Here is a 17,744-nt window from a genome sequence, read left to right on the forward strand (position 1 = left end):
CGCTATGACCAATATCCTTAGCACTATCCATACAGCTGGAGTGTAACCGATGGGTCAGGGAATAGATGTGTGCTCCAAAAAGTGGAGTTTCTCCACTTTACTTTAGGGTTGGTTTGGTCAGGGTGGCTCTGCACAAGCTGCTGTGGATGTGGGAGCATGAGGAGTGGAGGCGGGATGGGTGGGTTGCAGCAGAGGAACAGGGAGCTGGGGCTGCTCTGCTGGTGCCACTGAAACTGCCTCCAAACATCAGCTTCATGTGCACCTCCTGACACTCAGCAGGTAACACTGGGGCCAAAGAAGTGGGCCCTTCCCATTCCTGCCAGTTTGGATAAAATCTATAGGCACCAGAATGTCTCTTGTTCATAGAATCACAGAATGGTTTGGGTTGGAAGGCACCTTTAGAAGTCACCTGGTTCCAAACCCCCTGCCATAAACAGGGACATCTTCAACTAAATCCGGTTGTTCAGAGCTCCAACAAACCTGACTGTGAATGTTTCCAGGGATGGGGCATGTAGCACCTCTCTGGGCAACCTCTTGCAGGATTTCATCACTTTCATTGCAGAAAATATTTCCCATCCCCAAGGTGATCTTTGTGGTGCACAACACAGGTGGTCATGGTGGTCCTGCACTGCTGGTGGTGCCATCTTGCATTGCACCCTCAGCATCCCAGCTGGGTGGGACCATTGGCATGACAGGGATGGGTAGGGTTGGATCCAAGGGAAACCCCACTCTCAGGGGATGCCTGCAGTGCTCATGAGAGTCCAGATATCTCATTAAGTGAGTCAACCGCTCCTAGAAGCAAATACTGTGGGCAGTTTTGGGCACCAGAATATAAGAAAGATGTTAAACTGTTAAAGAGTGTGCAAAGGAAGGCCATGAGGATGGTGAAGGGTCTGAAGGGGGAAGCTGTTTGTGTAGGGGCTGAGGTCACTTGGTTTGTTCAGCCTGGAGAAAGTTGGGACTGAGAGGAGACCTCATTGTGCTCTTCAACATCCTTGTGAGGGGAAGAGGAGGGGCAGGCATTGAACTCTTCTCTGTGGTGACAGTGACAACACTGGAGGGAATGGCCTGAAGTTGTGTCAGGGGAGGTTTAGGTTGGATGCTAGAAGAGGTTCTTCACCCAGAGGGTGGTTGGGCACTGGAAGAGGCTCCCCAGGGCAGTGGTCACAGCATTGAGCCTGACAGAGTTCAAGAAATGTTTGGACAATGCTCTCAGGCACAGGGTGTGACCCTTGGGCTGTCCTGTGCAGGGCCAGGAGCTGGACTTGATAATCCTTGTGGGTCCCTTCCAACTCAGCATATTCTGTGATAATATTTTAGAGATGATCTTGAACAGGAGACAATATTCCAGTGAGTTATAGACCGAGGAGGCACAGTTCGGGGTAGAAAATTGCTTATAAGTTCAGCCATTTAGGATATCAGCATTAGTTTTGCTTCTAAAACTTCCCAAGTGTGAGCAAGAATCACCTCACCCACCCACACTCACTAAATATTTAGTCATTTTTAACAAGTTAAACAAAGCCCTTTGATTGGATTTATGCTAATGGCTCCTCCGTAGGCATTTCTGATTCATTTACATTTCATTTTAAAATTGCCTGTGTACACTGCTGATTCTCACCAACACCATTAGCAGATAAAAGGAACAAGCAACGGGTCACAGACGCCACAAGATGGCAATAGTTGAAGAGCAATTTGTTTCTGGAGGAAGAGATCTGGGGTTCGGCAGCGAACCCTGCCCGGGAGGGCAGCACTGCTGTGCATTAGCCTTGGCACTCGCACAGGGGTCTGTGGCCCACCAAAGCAGAGTAGTTCGTGGGTGGGTGGGTTCACCTCCCCCCCTCTGAGGAGGATGGAGAACGTGGGAGAGCTGCTCAAGGTCGGCCCAGCAGTATTCTGCCTCATGGCTTCAAGGACCAAAATTTGCAGCATGAAGCAGAGAGGGCTTGCACGCCCCGACACGGAGCCTCTGAGCCCTGGTTCTGTGTGCCAAGGTGGGGTTTTGCTGGGTCAGAGCCTCCCAGGGGTGTTGAATCTGCAGCACCTGATTTGCCAGGTCAGGAGAAGAGGTCTCAGCCCCACAGCACCCCTAGATCCAGCACAGAGGTGTTTCAGTGGATGGGAGTGTCTCTGACTCCATGACAGGGTAAAATCTGGGTGAGACAGGCTGCCACCTGATTATTCTTCAAATGGTGTTAGATCTTCTATGACCTGCAAGCCACAGCAATGGGGTTCAGGGCGTCTTTAAGGCTTTTGATATGGTCATTCCCCATCACTTTGGCCTTGAGATGGAGAGGCATGAGTTTGATGGAGGGGCTGTTAGGTGGATAAGGAACTGGCTGGATGGTCATGTCCAAAGTCTTTGGTCAAACATCTCATGTCCACGTGGAAAGCAGTAAGGAGTGGTGTTCCTTAAGGGCTTGTACCAAAACTATTTAATATTGTTCTCAGCAACACAGGCAGTGGTTTCTAGAGCACCCTCAGCAGGTTTGAAGCTGACACCAGGCTGAGTGGTGCTGCTGGTGTGCTGGAGGGAAGGGATGCCTTCCAGGGGGACTTGCACAGGCTCGAGGAGTGGGTTCTTGTGAACCTCATGAGGTTCAACAAGGCCCAGTGCAAGGTCCTACATCTGGGTCAGGGCAATCCCCAGGGGCACAATCCCACTGGGATGGGTGCTGGGGGCCTGCACGAGGCAGGAATCTCCACTGCTCCAAGGCCTCTCCAAAGGGACTTTAAATGAGAGGTGGGAGATGATGCACCAAGCTCAGTGCAAGGCAGCAGAGGAGCCTTGTGGGAGCCCATTTGTAATGAATGTTGAATGTAAAGTCTATGTTAAGGCACTGGGGTTTGGCACTCTATGCTGTCCAGGAGATGAAGCTGGGAACATGAAGCCCTGATGAGCAGAGGATCTAGGAAGTGGAGGTCTCGGAGCAGCGCTCCATCTCTGTGGGATGCAGCACATGCACTGCCATTCCTTGGGGGCTGGCAGCAGCGCCTGGGTGTGTAGGGTGGCCATGGGCTGCTCAAGAGCCTCTGTCTGTGTTTTAGCCCCGGGGGAAGGAGTGAAGGCAGCATCCCCAGGCAGGATGGGACTACGTGGCGTCAGATCACGTGTGGTGCCCTGGACCAGAGGGACAGAAAGGACAAATCCACAGCGAGTCATCAGCTGTCACTGATGCTGCTCTGTTGTCCAGCCAGACCGTGGTGATTGGGCAAATTTTATGCAGGCAAAGGTTACTTCTAACCCTGAGGCAAACCCCATTCCCTGCAGGGTGTCCAGCCCAGTCTTGGCTCTCCTTACAGCATCAGGGCAGTACATGAAGGGTGGATGGAGGTGCAGGAAGTGGATACCCCACTGGTGCAGCCAGCATCAGACCAGGGAGGTGGAGATCTGTCAGATTTGAGGATGGAGCCATCACCAGGAAAACAAAGGGTGGATGATGTCACCACTGTCACCAGCCAAAAAGTGAGGCAGGGCCTACCACAGCTGCGTCAGGAGGCAGGGATGTGGAAGTGGGGAGAGCTGGGCACTGAGGGCCAGTGCAGGAACTTGGGAAAAGGGAAATCAGGAGGGAGCAGAGGTCCAGCTAAGAGCAGAGCAGTTTACACACATCCCCTGTGCCGCGATGAATGGAGACATGAGATACAGTCGGTGAATCCTGAAATCTCTCGGGATTAAATGATTACATTAATCTTTGCTTTCTCTAAGCCGTGGTAATGGCAGTAGCCACATGCTGGTTCCAGTCCAGATCCATCCCTGCTAACTTCCTGGGGACTCCTTGGGGAGCTGGCACGGGCTCAACACTGTCCTGACACACAAATGCCCCCCTCCTCCTTCTCTAGCTGACACCCCTTTCACTGATGTCTCCAGGGCAGTGCTGGGCATGGGGCAAAAGCAGAGCAGGGATCCTGTGGTGTGGAGCATTGCTGCCAGTGAGGTTTTTTAATGTCTCCTGGACTGATTTCCTTTGCTGGAGTGCACATGCAGTCTGTATGATTTGCTGAACCATCCTGGGGCAGGAAAGATCCTCCAGGCCACCTGAGGGTCAGTGGATGGCAGAACTATGGGGGTTGGCCTTTTCCATCCACCCCAACCTGAAAATGACATTTCTCCTGGGTGTGCTGGTGGTGGACATGGCCAGGGGACATCTCTGCCCATGGTGAGGGTTGCCACTCCAAGGTGGCCCTGTGGCTGGGGTCCAGCAGGAGCCATGGGCCACCATGGTACTCTCACCTGTCTCTTTCTGGGCAGAGGAGGATGAAGCTCTTCACCCCATGCTTGTTGGTAGCTTCAGGGGCAACGGTGGTGTTGTGAACACTTTAACGTGAAGTTACTGCCCTTGTTATCAGCTGGGTGTAACAACATATGCATGGAGGGGGTAGAAAAAGCTGACGGAATTATTTCGGGTTTTTTAAAACCCAGAATTGATGTTTACACACCGGAGCTAAATTATTTATATACATAATGTTATAGGTTTCACATCAGTGGCTTTTATTAGCAGTCGGCAGATGAGAAATCATACCTGACCTACTTGTACAAATTCCTCTTGTGCCTCTCTGTGATGACAGCGTGGCAGGAGGGAGTGAAGGTGCTTACCCCAGCCCAGCTGCAGGGATGCTCAAGCAGTGGGAGAGCCAGTGCAGGGAGAAGAGGTATCTCAGCACCTTCTACAAGGCATTTTGCTGCTTTAGGTAGGGGGAGAACATGCACAAGGGGGTTATTTTTGAAAAGTCTTGCAAAATGCTGGCAAGATCTGTTTCTCTAGGAGGATGTGGCCCCATGGTTTTTTTTACGAGGACCGTGCCCCCTCCCTTCCTCAGGGAAGGAGAAATGTGCTTCCCAGCGAGGCCTCAGCAGAGGGGAGGCTTTTTGGGGAGACGGTTTCTCTAGAGGAGGGGTGGCTGCATCAGGACCACCCATCCCCAAACCACTCTGATGTGACAGAGTGTGTTTCCCCCGAAAGACTCAGCCAGCCGTTTCTAAACCAACATGTCACAGGCACTTGAGATGACTTTCTTCTTGTCTCGCAATTAATGCATTTTTTATAAAGCCCAGGCTCCAGTTTCCTTTCATGTTACCAGGAGGATATCCTTTTTCCTCTTCAGCTTCAGAAGGATTTTTTTCACCCCAAGTATTAATCTCCAGTGTCCTGTACACAGGACAGAGGGATGCACTGGGCAGGCAAGGAAGCAGGAGCGTGGCTGGAGCTCAGGTGTGGGTGCTGGCAGAGTCACTTGCTCCATCCCAAAGCTGTTCCAACAGGTGAACCTGCAGCCTGGCAGCAGCACGTGCTGGTGGCTCTGCAGCACAGATGAGATTTGGTGCCATGCAGATCACAGCACACAGGAACATTTCTTGCTCATAATTGTACCTTAAACTCAATTTAAGGTGCTCCACTTAAATGTTGCAAGGAACAGTGTATTAACCTGGTCCCTGTTTTTTAAAACACAAGCCAAACAAAGCCACGCTTTAAACATCCTGGCCTGTATCAGCAGGACCAAGACAGTGATTGTCCCCCTGAACTTGGCACTCATAAGGTCACACCTTGAATCCTGGGGACACAAATTTGGAGTTCCCCACTACAACAAAGACATTGAGGTGCTGGAGCATGTCCAGAGAAGGGAGAACAGAGCTGGGGGGCTCAGCCCAGAGAAAAGGAAACCTTAGAGTGGCTTAAACTTAGAGTGACTTAAACCTCAATACTTAAAGGAGGCTTCTAAGAAAGAGAGGGACTTTTTACCAGAGCCTGGTAAAACAAGGGGCAGAAGTTTTAAACTAAAAGAGGCTTAGATTTACATTAGCTATTAAGAAAAACAGTATTACAATGACATTTGGTTAACAGTGAGGCTCTGTGACAGGTTGCCCAGAGAAGCTGTGGATGCTCCACCCCTGGAGTGTTCAAGACCAGTTTGGACGGGGCTTTGGCCAACCTCATCTTGAGCAAGATGCTCCTGCCCACGGCAGGGGTTGGAGCTTTCAAGGTCCCTTCTAACCTAAACCGATCTGTGCCCGAGATGCTCCTTCAGCACCCCCCAGAGGGGACGGCCTGCACTGGCTCCCGTCACACCACGCGGATGCAGGATGAGCACCAAGCTCCAGCTGATCTGGGCAGCCACTGAAATTGTGAAGGAAGCTCTCGCTGGGACTTTTTACCAGCAGTGTCTCCATAGTGCTCCTTGTATAAAGGCAAAAAGGTGTGGTGAGCTGCTGCTCCACTTCACTTCACTGGCTCCTTGGAATTGATGGAAGATTACCAGGAACATGTTTTTGCAGGAAGTATTTTCTAAGGCTAAACATTTGATGAGGGTGTGATAATGAATTACCAAGCATATATCTTTGCAGCTACTCCAACCTGTGAGTATTGGTTTGTCCTTCCTGTGTGTTGTTTCCATAGAAGCAGAGCTTAACCTTTTAAGTGCAGATTATAAAGGCACCTAATTCAATTAAAATTAGACTTCCAGCATATCAGTTCGTAATACTCAAGAGTTATTACACGATTGGATATAGATGTTGTTGTGATTGGCAAGGCCAGTGTGGTTTCTGGCTGAGCCAGCTGGAAAAATAGCATCCTGGTGGTGACTTTCAGGGTTTTCCTATGTGCAGTCCACTGGTGGCAAAGTAATTCCTCTAAAATATGGGAATCCAGCATAGAACACAGGGACACACATGCAATTAAAGTTATTTATTGTAGGTTTTCTTTTCTGAACTGACAAAGAGGATTTCCCAGAGATCGGTAACACGACACAATGTTATACACCATTTCACAACTAGTCCCTTGTCGCTTTATTAAGAACATAGTAATTTAAAAATATCTAAATATTTACATATTAATAAAACATATATACAGAAGATTGAGACATTTTTACCTAAATATGGAATGATTTTTTTTTCTTCTCTCTAATAAACCCTATAAAAAGATTTCTGAAGAAAGTCTGAACAGTAGTCACAGTAAGTAAACACAAATGCAATCTTCCAAATTTACAAAACGTTGATTTCATTGCTGAAGGGTTACAACACAACGGACCGGAGCCCCCTGCCCAATGCAGGCAACTCCAAGCCATGAAGGAAGGAAAGACTCAAAATTTAAGGTTTGCAGTGCACATTCAATCTATTCCACAGTTTTAGAGAGAACATGGTCATTCCTAAAAGTCCATGGAAGGTGGGCAGGGAACAGCTGGGAGCCTGGTTTCTCAGGTGCCAAGAGAACAAACTGTTCACGTTGGCTTCAGTGTTATTTGTGGGTATTCTGTGACACCTGAGAAACAGGCATTAGGATTGTTAAAAAAGGAGGCTGAACATGTTGAAAACCATCCCACTCTGTAATAGCACTTCTGTTGAGACACTCAAAGGCCAAATAGTTTCCAAAAAATAAAAAAAGTACCTAAGATAAGATACACACAGGGAAAGGAAACACAATGGCAAAGGCTCTAGCAAGCTCTCCCTCGAATTGCAGGACACGTGCAATTGGTGATCAATAGGTGTTGCAGGTAAGACCTTCCAGATTTCTCTGTGACATTTTTAAAGTGAATTTAGTGCTGATGAAAGGTGCAGAAATGAAGGTTTGCAGAGAAGGCCGCACACGGTTTTACCTTAACCTTGACCTGACCCTTTCAGTGTCTAAGAGGGTAGTGCAATTTCTTGATCGATTCACTTGTCTTAACTGCTGAGATATCAATACAGTGCCAGTTGAAAGGTGACTTGTTTTTGTTAAATAGGTGAATATTGTTGCCAAGGACAGTGGCTGAAAAATCACAGTGAGCAGACCCTCTTCTTAGAAAACAGAAAATTAATACATTTTGAAATTGGGGGCAACAGTGAGGGGAAAACGACCACCTCCAGCAATCTGCACTACGAAGACGCTTAAGAGCCATCCCACCAGGACCACGGAAGGGAAATTGTTTGAGGAATAGCTTCTCCTTGCTATAACTAAGAATCTGGGCACTGCTGTGAGAAATCCTGCTTTATTCCCTCCTAAACCCAGTAAGGAATTTTTATCAGAGCTGTGTGCGACTGGTCATTGGTACCGCAGCAGCCAGGAAAGGAAAAGTGGGTCTGCAGAATCAAAGAGCTTCACCAAGTCAGATGCCCATTAAGCCCCCAGGGTTCATGGTGGAGAGAGAGGCCACCCTGGTCCCTGGGGACAGGGAGAATCACAACTTCTTCGTGGTTTAAGATGGGACACTGCTGGCAAACATACAAACATGTGGAAAAATACAATCATGGAGGAGAAACATAGGCAAGGGAACGACCTCAGAGTGGGTACCCCGCTAATTCAGTAATGCATGGGATGCGGAGGAAATCATCTTAATTGAGATGAAGAACAATGAAGCGATCTGGTGGTTTCATTACTTGAGGTTACATGGAAAATGCATGGAAAAAACATAGACTTGTAAGAAAAACTGTACGGATGCCCATGTCTTGTAGTACACTGAAGTTCTCGTACTGAGCTTGCAGGAACATTACTCAAAGGAGAGGATGTTTCTATCCGCTAAGAACACTGATGCAGATGTGAAATTCAAACTGAAAAATCTGGGTTTGCATCTATCAGATGGTCTGTTGTGGTGTCGAAAAGGTTACCTGAAGGGAGAAAGAGTTTGAAGGAATCAGTTAAAAATTATAAGAATTTAGGATATCAGTAATTTGAAACAAACAAAAAAAAAAATCAGTATTTTAGAATTATGGAAATTATGTATTTGAGTTTTAATTTTAATTAGTGATGAGGCTGAGCTGCTGGTGTGCACACAGGCAGTGCTGCTGAATTCCATTTAGAGTAGAGCTCAATTGGCTAAAGAAAAGCAAATTAAATAGATTTTTTTGAATACAAAATTTGCCAGCCAAGTTTTTCACACAACATACAGTGCAGCCCACTTCAGATGTAAAGCACTCCATTAGTCTTCAGCACAAACTGCACTGCTACACTCACCCCTTTGAAGTTTAGGTTCTGAAGAAGTGAAAAAAGCACCCCATGAATTTTAAACCTTGAGTACATACTTTGGGATCTTATTTGGTAAAAACCCCCACCACTCCACAGCAGTCTAAATGCATATAGGAGGAAAAAAAAATATATATACACACACCTATAAAAGGTGCACTGTATGATTATATCCTATCTTTTTAAAAGCGCTTTAAGAATGTGCTTTTTCTAAACAGAACAATGAAAAGATGGACAGAAGAATTACGACGAGGGCGCTAAGAACACAGGGCAAAGAGAAGACAGACATCAATCAGCCTGAGAGGCAAATACATCCCAATGAAAAGGGAAGACTCATACAATCAGGCATTGAAAGGATAAAGATTTATATTACAATAAAGGATTTATATTTAAGGTTTTGGAATAGGTTTTTCTTTTTTTTTGCCCCCAAGTTTCATTTTCTTGATATTGTATTTCAAGAGAAAAGGAGACAACCTATATAGAATTGGATTGTTGCTGTTTTCTTATCATCCGTTTCTTTACCAAGAGATTGCTCTCATCTTTTCACAAAGCTGTACCACCCCTAGACCTGAGGATTGGGATGTTAGTGTTTCAGCTTCCGTTAAAGATATCACAATTCTTTCTCATCTTGAAATTAACCCCAGTGTGGAGAAACGACACAAACTCTCAGCATGACTGTGGTCAAAAGCAGGGGTAAGGAGTGCTACCTCATGGTCCTAAACCTGCCTACATCTTTCCAATCCAATTTACAAGATGAGGATTTAAGAAAAGGGTGTTGCAGCTGGCTTACATTTGTTCTCACATACAGAAATTACGGGTTATGCCTTCCCTTTGTTTTTCTTTGAAACCACAAAATCCCAATGCTTTGTGTAAATTGTACCCTGAAATAAGATGAGCCTTTTCACAATTCCAACTTACACAGAACGACTCTAAAAGGTGCCACATCCTCATCCTGATAAAGATCTATCTCACACCCTCCAGGTATCCTGTATCACCAAGAAACTAATCAGCCTTTCCACTGAGCCCACGATAATTACCCCCAGAGCTGTCTGATCTGTCTCAGCTCAGGTCTGGACACAGCCTGCAGCTTTGGTTAGGTGCAAAAGCTGGAACTCTCTGAGACCTGAGCTTTGATAACATTTGTTAGGGACAATTCTTCTAGTATTTTCTTGAGATTTATCTGTCAATGAACCAAAGTTCCCAGCAAGTTTAACTGCCACAGTTCTTCCAATTTACTTTAAACACCCTTCAATCAACAGCCTTTAAAGCCAAGGCCCTCTTAGTATAGAGGTGATTTTAACACGGAGCATCATTTCTGCTCAGGAGTGCTAAAATATAATTGGGAAAAATGTCTTAGCTTTATGAGGATGTACCAGCTTCATTATTTTTACCAGGCTTTTGAGTTCCAAAAGAGGTTTCTGAAAACAAAGCACCCCCTGCTCTCCTCAGATCCCAGGACTTTGCTAGTTTGTGGGCACAGAGCTGGTTCAGACCTGGCTGTGGGCACTGGCACCAATTAACTGCACTCGGAGCTGGTCCTGCTGGCACCAAAAGAGAGACACCTCCAAACACTACTGCAGCTGACCTGGCCTTCCCTCTGGAAGCAGCTCTCTTCCCACCAATAAAGGAGAGTTGAGAGCAACCACACCTCTGACTGAGGTGTCCCAAATGAAGTGTCAGCCAGAGGCTATAATCCAAAATCATACGGACTGAGACATTCCAGCATTGCTAGTGCACATATACCAGACCTCGTTCATAATGTCATTGGTGCCACAGGCAGGACTGACAGAGCTGGAAAGGCAGATTTAAGACATCTGAGTTTTCCCTTGTTTTTTGGCACCAATGCTTATCACTGATTCTAATAATTCTCCCTGGGTGCTTTTGCTTCACAGTTTGTTCAGTTATAGAAGATCAAGAGAGGAACTGTTCATGGGTAGCTCCCATACCCTATCTTTTCTCCCCATCCCGTCTCCTGCAAGATCCCCTCAACCAACCCAATTCACTCTGGTTTTATTACACCAAAGCACCAGGTTAACCACTGATCACAGAGCTACAGGATCATTTAGGTTGGAAAAGATACTTAAGATCCTGCACTGCTAAGTCCACCAACAACCATATCCCCAAGTGCCACATCTACACATCTTTTAAATACCTCCCCAGGACCGTGACTCCACCACTTCCCTGGACAGCCTGTTCCGGTGCTCAACAACACTTGTGGGGAAGAAATTTTTCCTAATACCTGAGGCCATGATTTATCTGGTATTAGCTGTCATCTGCAAGCAAGGCCCATCGCATGAGGCACTGCACAAACACAGTCAGAGAGACTTTTCCCCAAAGATTTTTCAAACTAAACAGAGAAGACAGCTGAATAAATTGCACGCAGACTCTCTTTAAAGAACCTGTCAAGCACCCTTTTGTAAAACCAGCTGTACTAAAGCGGGGAAAGACCCCTGTAAAAATCATATTCCACCTCTTTTGCTACATTCCTTGATACAAAGCAGCTATATTTTGGCTCTGTCTCATAATTACTGTCATTATACTGTCTGTGTATCACTTTAAATAATCTGCTTCCAACAACAGTATGATACTACACAGATCTGTCCTATAAAGAGGCACTGGCACACATATAATAATGGGTGTGAGTCAAATTCTTGGCTCACAGCCTGTGAGCATCACCTCCCCCCCAGTGCAAACTGCAGCGTGGTTTATTTAGGCATCCTTCCACAGGTAGTGTGGAGCAGTACACATCACACACAAGCTCAAAAGCTGCATGCATGGATGCTCAAAGACACACAAGCAAGCAGACCACAAGGGTGATCTGCAGTGGAGTGGAAAGAGAGTTGCCTTCTCTACCACAACCATCTCAGCACCTTCATCTCCATCCCTGATGTACAACCCGAGCAGCCACTACAGAAACTGCTCCAAGAAACAGCAAACTGTTAATTCTGCTCCTTAATGTGATTACCGGAGCAATGAACGGATAACACTACATCGCATTAACAACCTTTATTAGGGTCCTCTCGCAGCGGAATTGCTTCCCTCCCTGATAAAAGAAACCAACAGGATGTTGCTTGGAAGGGACCTTTCAATGCAGAGCTTCCTGCATCTTTCATCCCAGCCGTAGCCTGACACACTATTCCGCGGCTGGCCAGGAAAGCAGGACGGCGGCTCCCAGGCAGCACGTGCTCCCAGCCCCCCCTGGGTCCATGCCAGAACCAGACTATAGCTGCTTGTCCTCCCAACTGCTCCGCTGCTCCTATTCCTTAGTAACTGCACGTGCTCCGACAGCGCTCCACGGCTGGCAGCTGCTGCTCCAGCACACAGCAGCGCGGTGTGAAAGCTCCTTCTCCAGCCCTTGTGCAACAGAGATTAGGGAGTCCTGGCACAGGAGACAGATGCTGTGATGGTCACCAGTCCTCCCCACAGCTGTCAGGTACCGTGTGGTGTGCTCAGAAACCCAGTACCAGCCCTGTCCTGCTCTTCCAGCAATGGCATTGCTGATCTCCAGCCACCCTTTGTTGTTAAATGAAATAACACAAAACCGCACTATAATCAATGACGTTATTCGTCTGCCCGAGATCCTCTCTCCTTTGGGGATAAGAAGCAGCATCTCAGTGACATTACAGACTCTGAAATGCAGGGAAATGAAAACGACCATCTCCCCAGACTCTGCCCCACTGGATTTTCAGAGGATGGCAGCTCAGCTCCTACCATCATGGCACCTACTGGTGCACCAACTCTTAATGTGAGGGTGCTTCTAATTTCAGTCTCAGTCTGGCAAGACTGGCGATTTCAGCACCAAATTCAACAGTGTGGAAAAATGTTATTTCCCAGTCTACACAGCTGCACAGCCAAGCTGCTGCATAGCAATTGTCAGGCTTTTAAGGCAGGGTGGCTGCACTTCAAGAATAAGTAAACTAACACTTAACTACCATGTAAATATGTCTGCAATCCTTCTGTGAGTCCAAGATATTATGGCTAATACCTCCAACAACTCAACAGATGTGACACTACAAGTGATTGTGTTTGTCCCTACCAATAACTCTGTTAAAAGATTAAAAATACTTCCAGAAATATCAGGGATGAACACAAGTCCCTATCTGGCATAAGAAGTGTAACTTACAGGCCTTATTAGCTTAGCTGCTCCCACGGACCTTGAGGTTTTATGAATATGAAATTGAAGGGAAAATTGTAAGATTCTGATGCATTTGTTTTTTAACACAGACCATTCAAAACTTTAGATAGCAGAGTCCTGTGTGCAATTACTCAGCAGTACATGGCAAGTCAGGATTATTGAAAAGTACTTCTGTGCCGTAAATAAACAAAAACACATATGGAAGACTGATAAAAATTTTAATGCATTTTACCTGTTTGTAGTAGAGAAATGTCCGGCTTCTCATCATAGTCAGTTGCCTCTGCTGATTACAAACATAAACAAGAAATCTCATTACTTTAACTGAATACAGGAATGCAATTAAAAAGCTACAGACTGTGAAGTGATTTTGCATTTTCTATCTACTTTCCTCAGCTGCAAATTTGCAAGTGCTCTGTTAAAAACTCACTGCTTGGAGAAAAAGGTCATATAATAGAAATGCAAACTTGGAAGAGGGAGTTGGGTATTAAGAAGCAATTGTGCCAGCAATGGGATGAAGTAACATTTGTTCTTTTTAAGGTTTCAGGATATCTGTATGATAAGAGGAGGTGTTATCACTTGATAAAGTCACAAGAAAAGTCCCCAGAGGTCCTCAGAGGAAGAGCCTTGCAGGCTGGAACTCCACCCACCGACAGTCATCCCATGCCTGCAATGAAAGAGCACTCCCGTTTCTGCACCCAAACTTCCCATGACCACAGGCAAGCTCATTTTGCAGGGGACAGATTTACTAGAGCAAAGCATCTTCAAAAATGCAGGTGGGTGCCCAGTGTAATTAAAAAAGCACGTGACCACACTGGCAATTAATGTGTATATACACACACGCTTTCAACCCACAACTTATGCAAGAGCATTTGACTTAATTTGGCCCACGGTGAAGGGAGGCTAAGAGCCTAATTTGTTCGTGTTTGCCAGAGGCCAAGGGAATGCACAGACATAGCTTGCCTCACTCAGCAGATGTGCAGGGACTTGTTAGGCTGTAGTACCTGGGACGTGCATGTGAACCCTGAGTAAATCAAAGGTGTGTAACAGGAAATCCGTGCCTAACCTAAACAAGCCCTATTCAAAATCCTATTACCTTTGTCTTTTGGCACTGCAGCATGATATTTAAGGCCTTTGAAGCACAATGAGATCTTTGAGGGCACTTCAGCAAATGAGGTGTGGTCATACAGGACAAGCCCATTATCACTGAATCACAGAACAGCTTGGGTTGGAAGGGATCTTAAAGGTCACCCAGTCCAACCCTCCCGAAATCAGCAGGAAAAGAGCTTCCACTAAATCAGGTTGCTCAGAGCCCTGACCTTGAATAATTCCAGGGATGGGGCATCTGGAATCTCTCTGAGCAGACTGTGCCAGTGTTTCAGCACCCTCATTGTAAAAAATTCTTCCTTGTAGCTAATCTAAATCAACCACGTTGTAGTTTAAAATGATCACCCCTTGTCCTATGAACTACCTTGCACAAGGTCTGTGTGGTGGATATATATCTGCTCACATCCATTCACTGCACAATATCCACAGGGATCAAAACCAAGGCTGCAGATAAACTAAGCAACTCAGTTCACCTCCCACTCGAGCCTAAGCTAATTGTCCTGATCATCGTTATCAAGGCTCTGCATATGAGGATGTTCAGTTGTTGCCTCCATGATGACAATGTCTAATCCACCTCCTGATCTACATTAGTTTTCTAATGTCATCCATCAACCCTTGTCTCTCCATCCCTGCTCCAAGAGACTGCTGTTTCTCCCACATGCCTGGAGGTCAGGCTAGCTTTTAGCTGTATGCTCTCAGGTCTGCAAAATTAACTGAACCAAAGAAAACATAAACAAACTAAAACTCTAGTATATCAGGCAGCTTTCCTCCCACAAAAGGTTTAAATGCAGAGCCCAGATAAGTTCATGGCACAGACTTGCAAGTGACTTGGTGCCTGGAATTGAGACCTTTCTCTGCTTTCTGTGAGAAGGTGGCACGCTGAGCAGGAACAAATTCAGTGCCTGGTACAGCTCGCTGTGAAAACATGAATTTTGGAAGGGACAGGTGGCTCACTAAGTGGGAAGGGATCACCTAGGCTGGTTTGAATTTGGACCAGACTCTCAGTGGTGGAAGGACTGGATGTGCAAGGGAGGAGACAGCATGGTGCAATGAGAAGCCAAAACTCAGCCTGTGTATATATCAATGGGATATACACAGCTTTAAAAATCCCGTCAGTCTGAGGCCAACTTCTAGCAATGCTGTGAAGAACTACCTGCACCAGGTGATTCTGTGGCACAACAACTCAGCATACAAGGGACAAACTGCATCTGGCCCCTTGAGTAGAAGGGACCCAAGGTATGAAAATGGGGGAAGCTGGATCTGAGTGCTGGCAATGGACTGGAGAGCCTTTCCTCTATGAATATCAGGGGTGGTGCCAATGGGCTGCCCATGGTAGTGACAGCTTCTCTAGAAATTTCTGCAGCAATTTGTGAAGTAGCTCCAGAGATGTGGCCACCTTTCTGCCTCACTGCTCTTCCTACACCAGAGGAAGGCAATAATACAGAAAGAAACAAATGGAAACAAGGAACTTCCAGAAGGTAAGGACTTGAGTCTCCAACTCTACAGAACCAGAAGTTACCTGGCCATTTTAATCTGGCAGAAGACTGATAAATGAGGTTCAGCTCTCCACCAATTGTTCCAGTCTCATTCCTCATGCCAGCACAAATGTTTATACAGTCACCAAGATCAGATCCAGTTAAGAACTGACTACACAGCCACAGGAATGCCTGTGCCAGCGCCAGAAAGGGAGTGGGAGCACAGCAGATGCCCAGAGAGCTACTCACTCTTCTCAGCAGCTGCCAGGATTTGTTTTATGAAACTGGCTGTGTAACTGCAGCTCCAGGTGAAGTACAACAGGGGAATGGCAAACATCTCGACCTCCTAACATGGATATAAACCACCAGTCTCTTACATGTCATTCCAAGAAGAAAGGAAAGTTTGCCTTTGACAACCACACCCACAGACTGCCAGCCAAACCTCACTGTCTTGGGCCAGCTTTCAAGACAAGGCAAGCAGGAAGAGAGCCTACTGTGGGAACTCAGAGCCTCTTCTCTGCCCTTTGCTTAGAGTGCAGCAGCTCTTGCAAAATAATGCTGGTAGTCATTTCCTTAGATTCCCCCAAATTGTGTAGCTTCTGAGGTACATGTCTGTCTGTTAAGTTACTTGCTGCTTTCCTGGAAAGAAGTACATATCTGCTCAGGGCTGGGAAGTTGAATAGTAACAGCAGTTACTATTTTAATATTGCTGGTTTTTATCTAAAATTCTGGCCACAAACACACTGTACCACATGCTGGACTTCATCCTACATCCTTCCTGGTCTTGTGTGTATTGCTAAGCAAAAATCAACCCAATCTCTTCCAGCATGTAGATATTGTGTCAAAAGCAGAAACCAGGGAATCAGAAGGCTGAAGAAAAATGGAAGGAAGAGAAAAACCCCATGTAAAACAATGGAAGCAGCAGTTTGAACAAGGACATGGGAGAAAAGTATATTCCCAGGGAAAAAAATAAATAAAAAATAATTTTTTCCTTCTTCCCCACTATTTTACATTGCAACAAAGTAATGTTAATTTTAAACAACAATTCAAGGATGAAGTGTCATGGCACGTGATTTATTTAAATGAATCTTGCCTGAACGTTTTCAGCATGTTTTCCAAAATTGCTGTATTTTCCTTTAAGGAGTCAGGCAATCCAAAGGTTCCAGGTTATGCACAAAGTAATCACTTGGCATGAACAGCACACGTACTGTGGCAGTGTTAGAACAGAACCACAGCACATCCTGAGCTGGGAGGGACCCACGAGAATCATCCAAACCCTGGCTCTGCACAGGACAGCCCCAGGAACCCCACACTGTGGTAATTTAGATATTATTGTTATTACATATTACCCCATAGCATCAGCTTTCCCATGGACAGCCGCTATGGAATAATGGCTCACGGGCTCTTCAAAACATAAAAAAGGGAGGAAGAACTTACTGTGGGAGATGTGTGAACCCTGACCTGCTGCTTATTAATGGATGGAGAGTTTAGTAATCAAAGGGCTTGAATGCAGTGCCTGCACAGAGGTGACAGGAACAGCCAGTCAGCTCCCTCTGATTTTACCCGTTTTAAGATCTCTGTGATAAAGGCTGGCTGTCTCCCTCTGTGCTGCCACTGGCAAGGCCACCAGACACCTGCTCGTGTTCTCTTTTGCAGGGTGAAGGGACCATGCTGGGGCAAGCCCAGCACTGTAAATTACGAGGCAATTTGCATTGCAATTCATGCTGCTTTAAGAGAGGAAACCCATGCACATGCACTTCCTTTGACTTCTTTCCTTCCAGGGCAACTTTGCACCCCATCCCATCCACCAAAACGGTTCAGCTCCTCTTCTGGGAGAAGACAGACCTGGCATCATGAAGCTGTGCTCCACTATGCTCTGCTGTTGGCATGACATGGGACCAGTAGTCAAGGCTGAAGAATATTATCATACTCTTTAATTTTAATTATAACATCTGTTTGTAACATTAACCTCACAGTCTCTTCCCCCTTTTGTGACAGCTAACTTGTGAAATTTTGAAAAGACTGAACAGGGCCAATAAAAATTTAATGGCAGCGGCAGCTTTATTCTCAGATCTAACAAATAAAAAAAAACCTATCCAA

At 46.1% G+C, this 17,744-nt stretch overlaps 1 protein-coding gene across 3 annotated transcripts in view; it reads right to left on the reverse strand.

The window, feature by feature from the left end:
• Positions 1-6,665: 6,665 nt before the first annotated feature.
• BEND7 (BEN domain containing 7) overlaps positions 6,666-17,744 on the reverse strand; it is a 51,697-nt gene continuing 40,618 nt past the window's right edge. For all 3 annotated transcript variants that reach the window (XR_005258977.1, XM_038154193.1, XM_038154191.1), the window contains 2 exons: positions 13,298-13,348; positions 6,666-8,575 (listed from right to left, as the gene is read on the reverse strand). Coding sequence is in view for 2 of the 3 variants with exons in the window: in XM_038154193.1 (XP_038010121.1) it covers positions 8,514-8,575; positions 13,298-13,348 (113 nt within the window). In the remaining variant the exon portion in view is untranslated. The remainder of the gene's footprint in view (positions 8,576-13,297; positions 13,349-17,744) is intronic.

This window comes from Motacilla alba, chromosome 1A (assembly GCF_015832195.1).
Source record: "Motacilla alba alba isolate MOTALB_02 chromosome 1A, Motacilla_alba_V1.0_pri, whole genome shotgun sequence".
Lineage (NCBI taxonomy): Eukaryota > Metazoa > Chordata > Aves > Passeriformes > Motacillidae > Motacilla > Motacilla alba.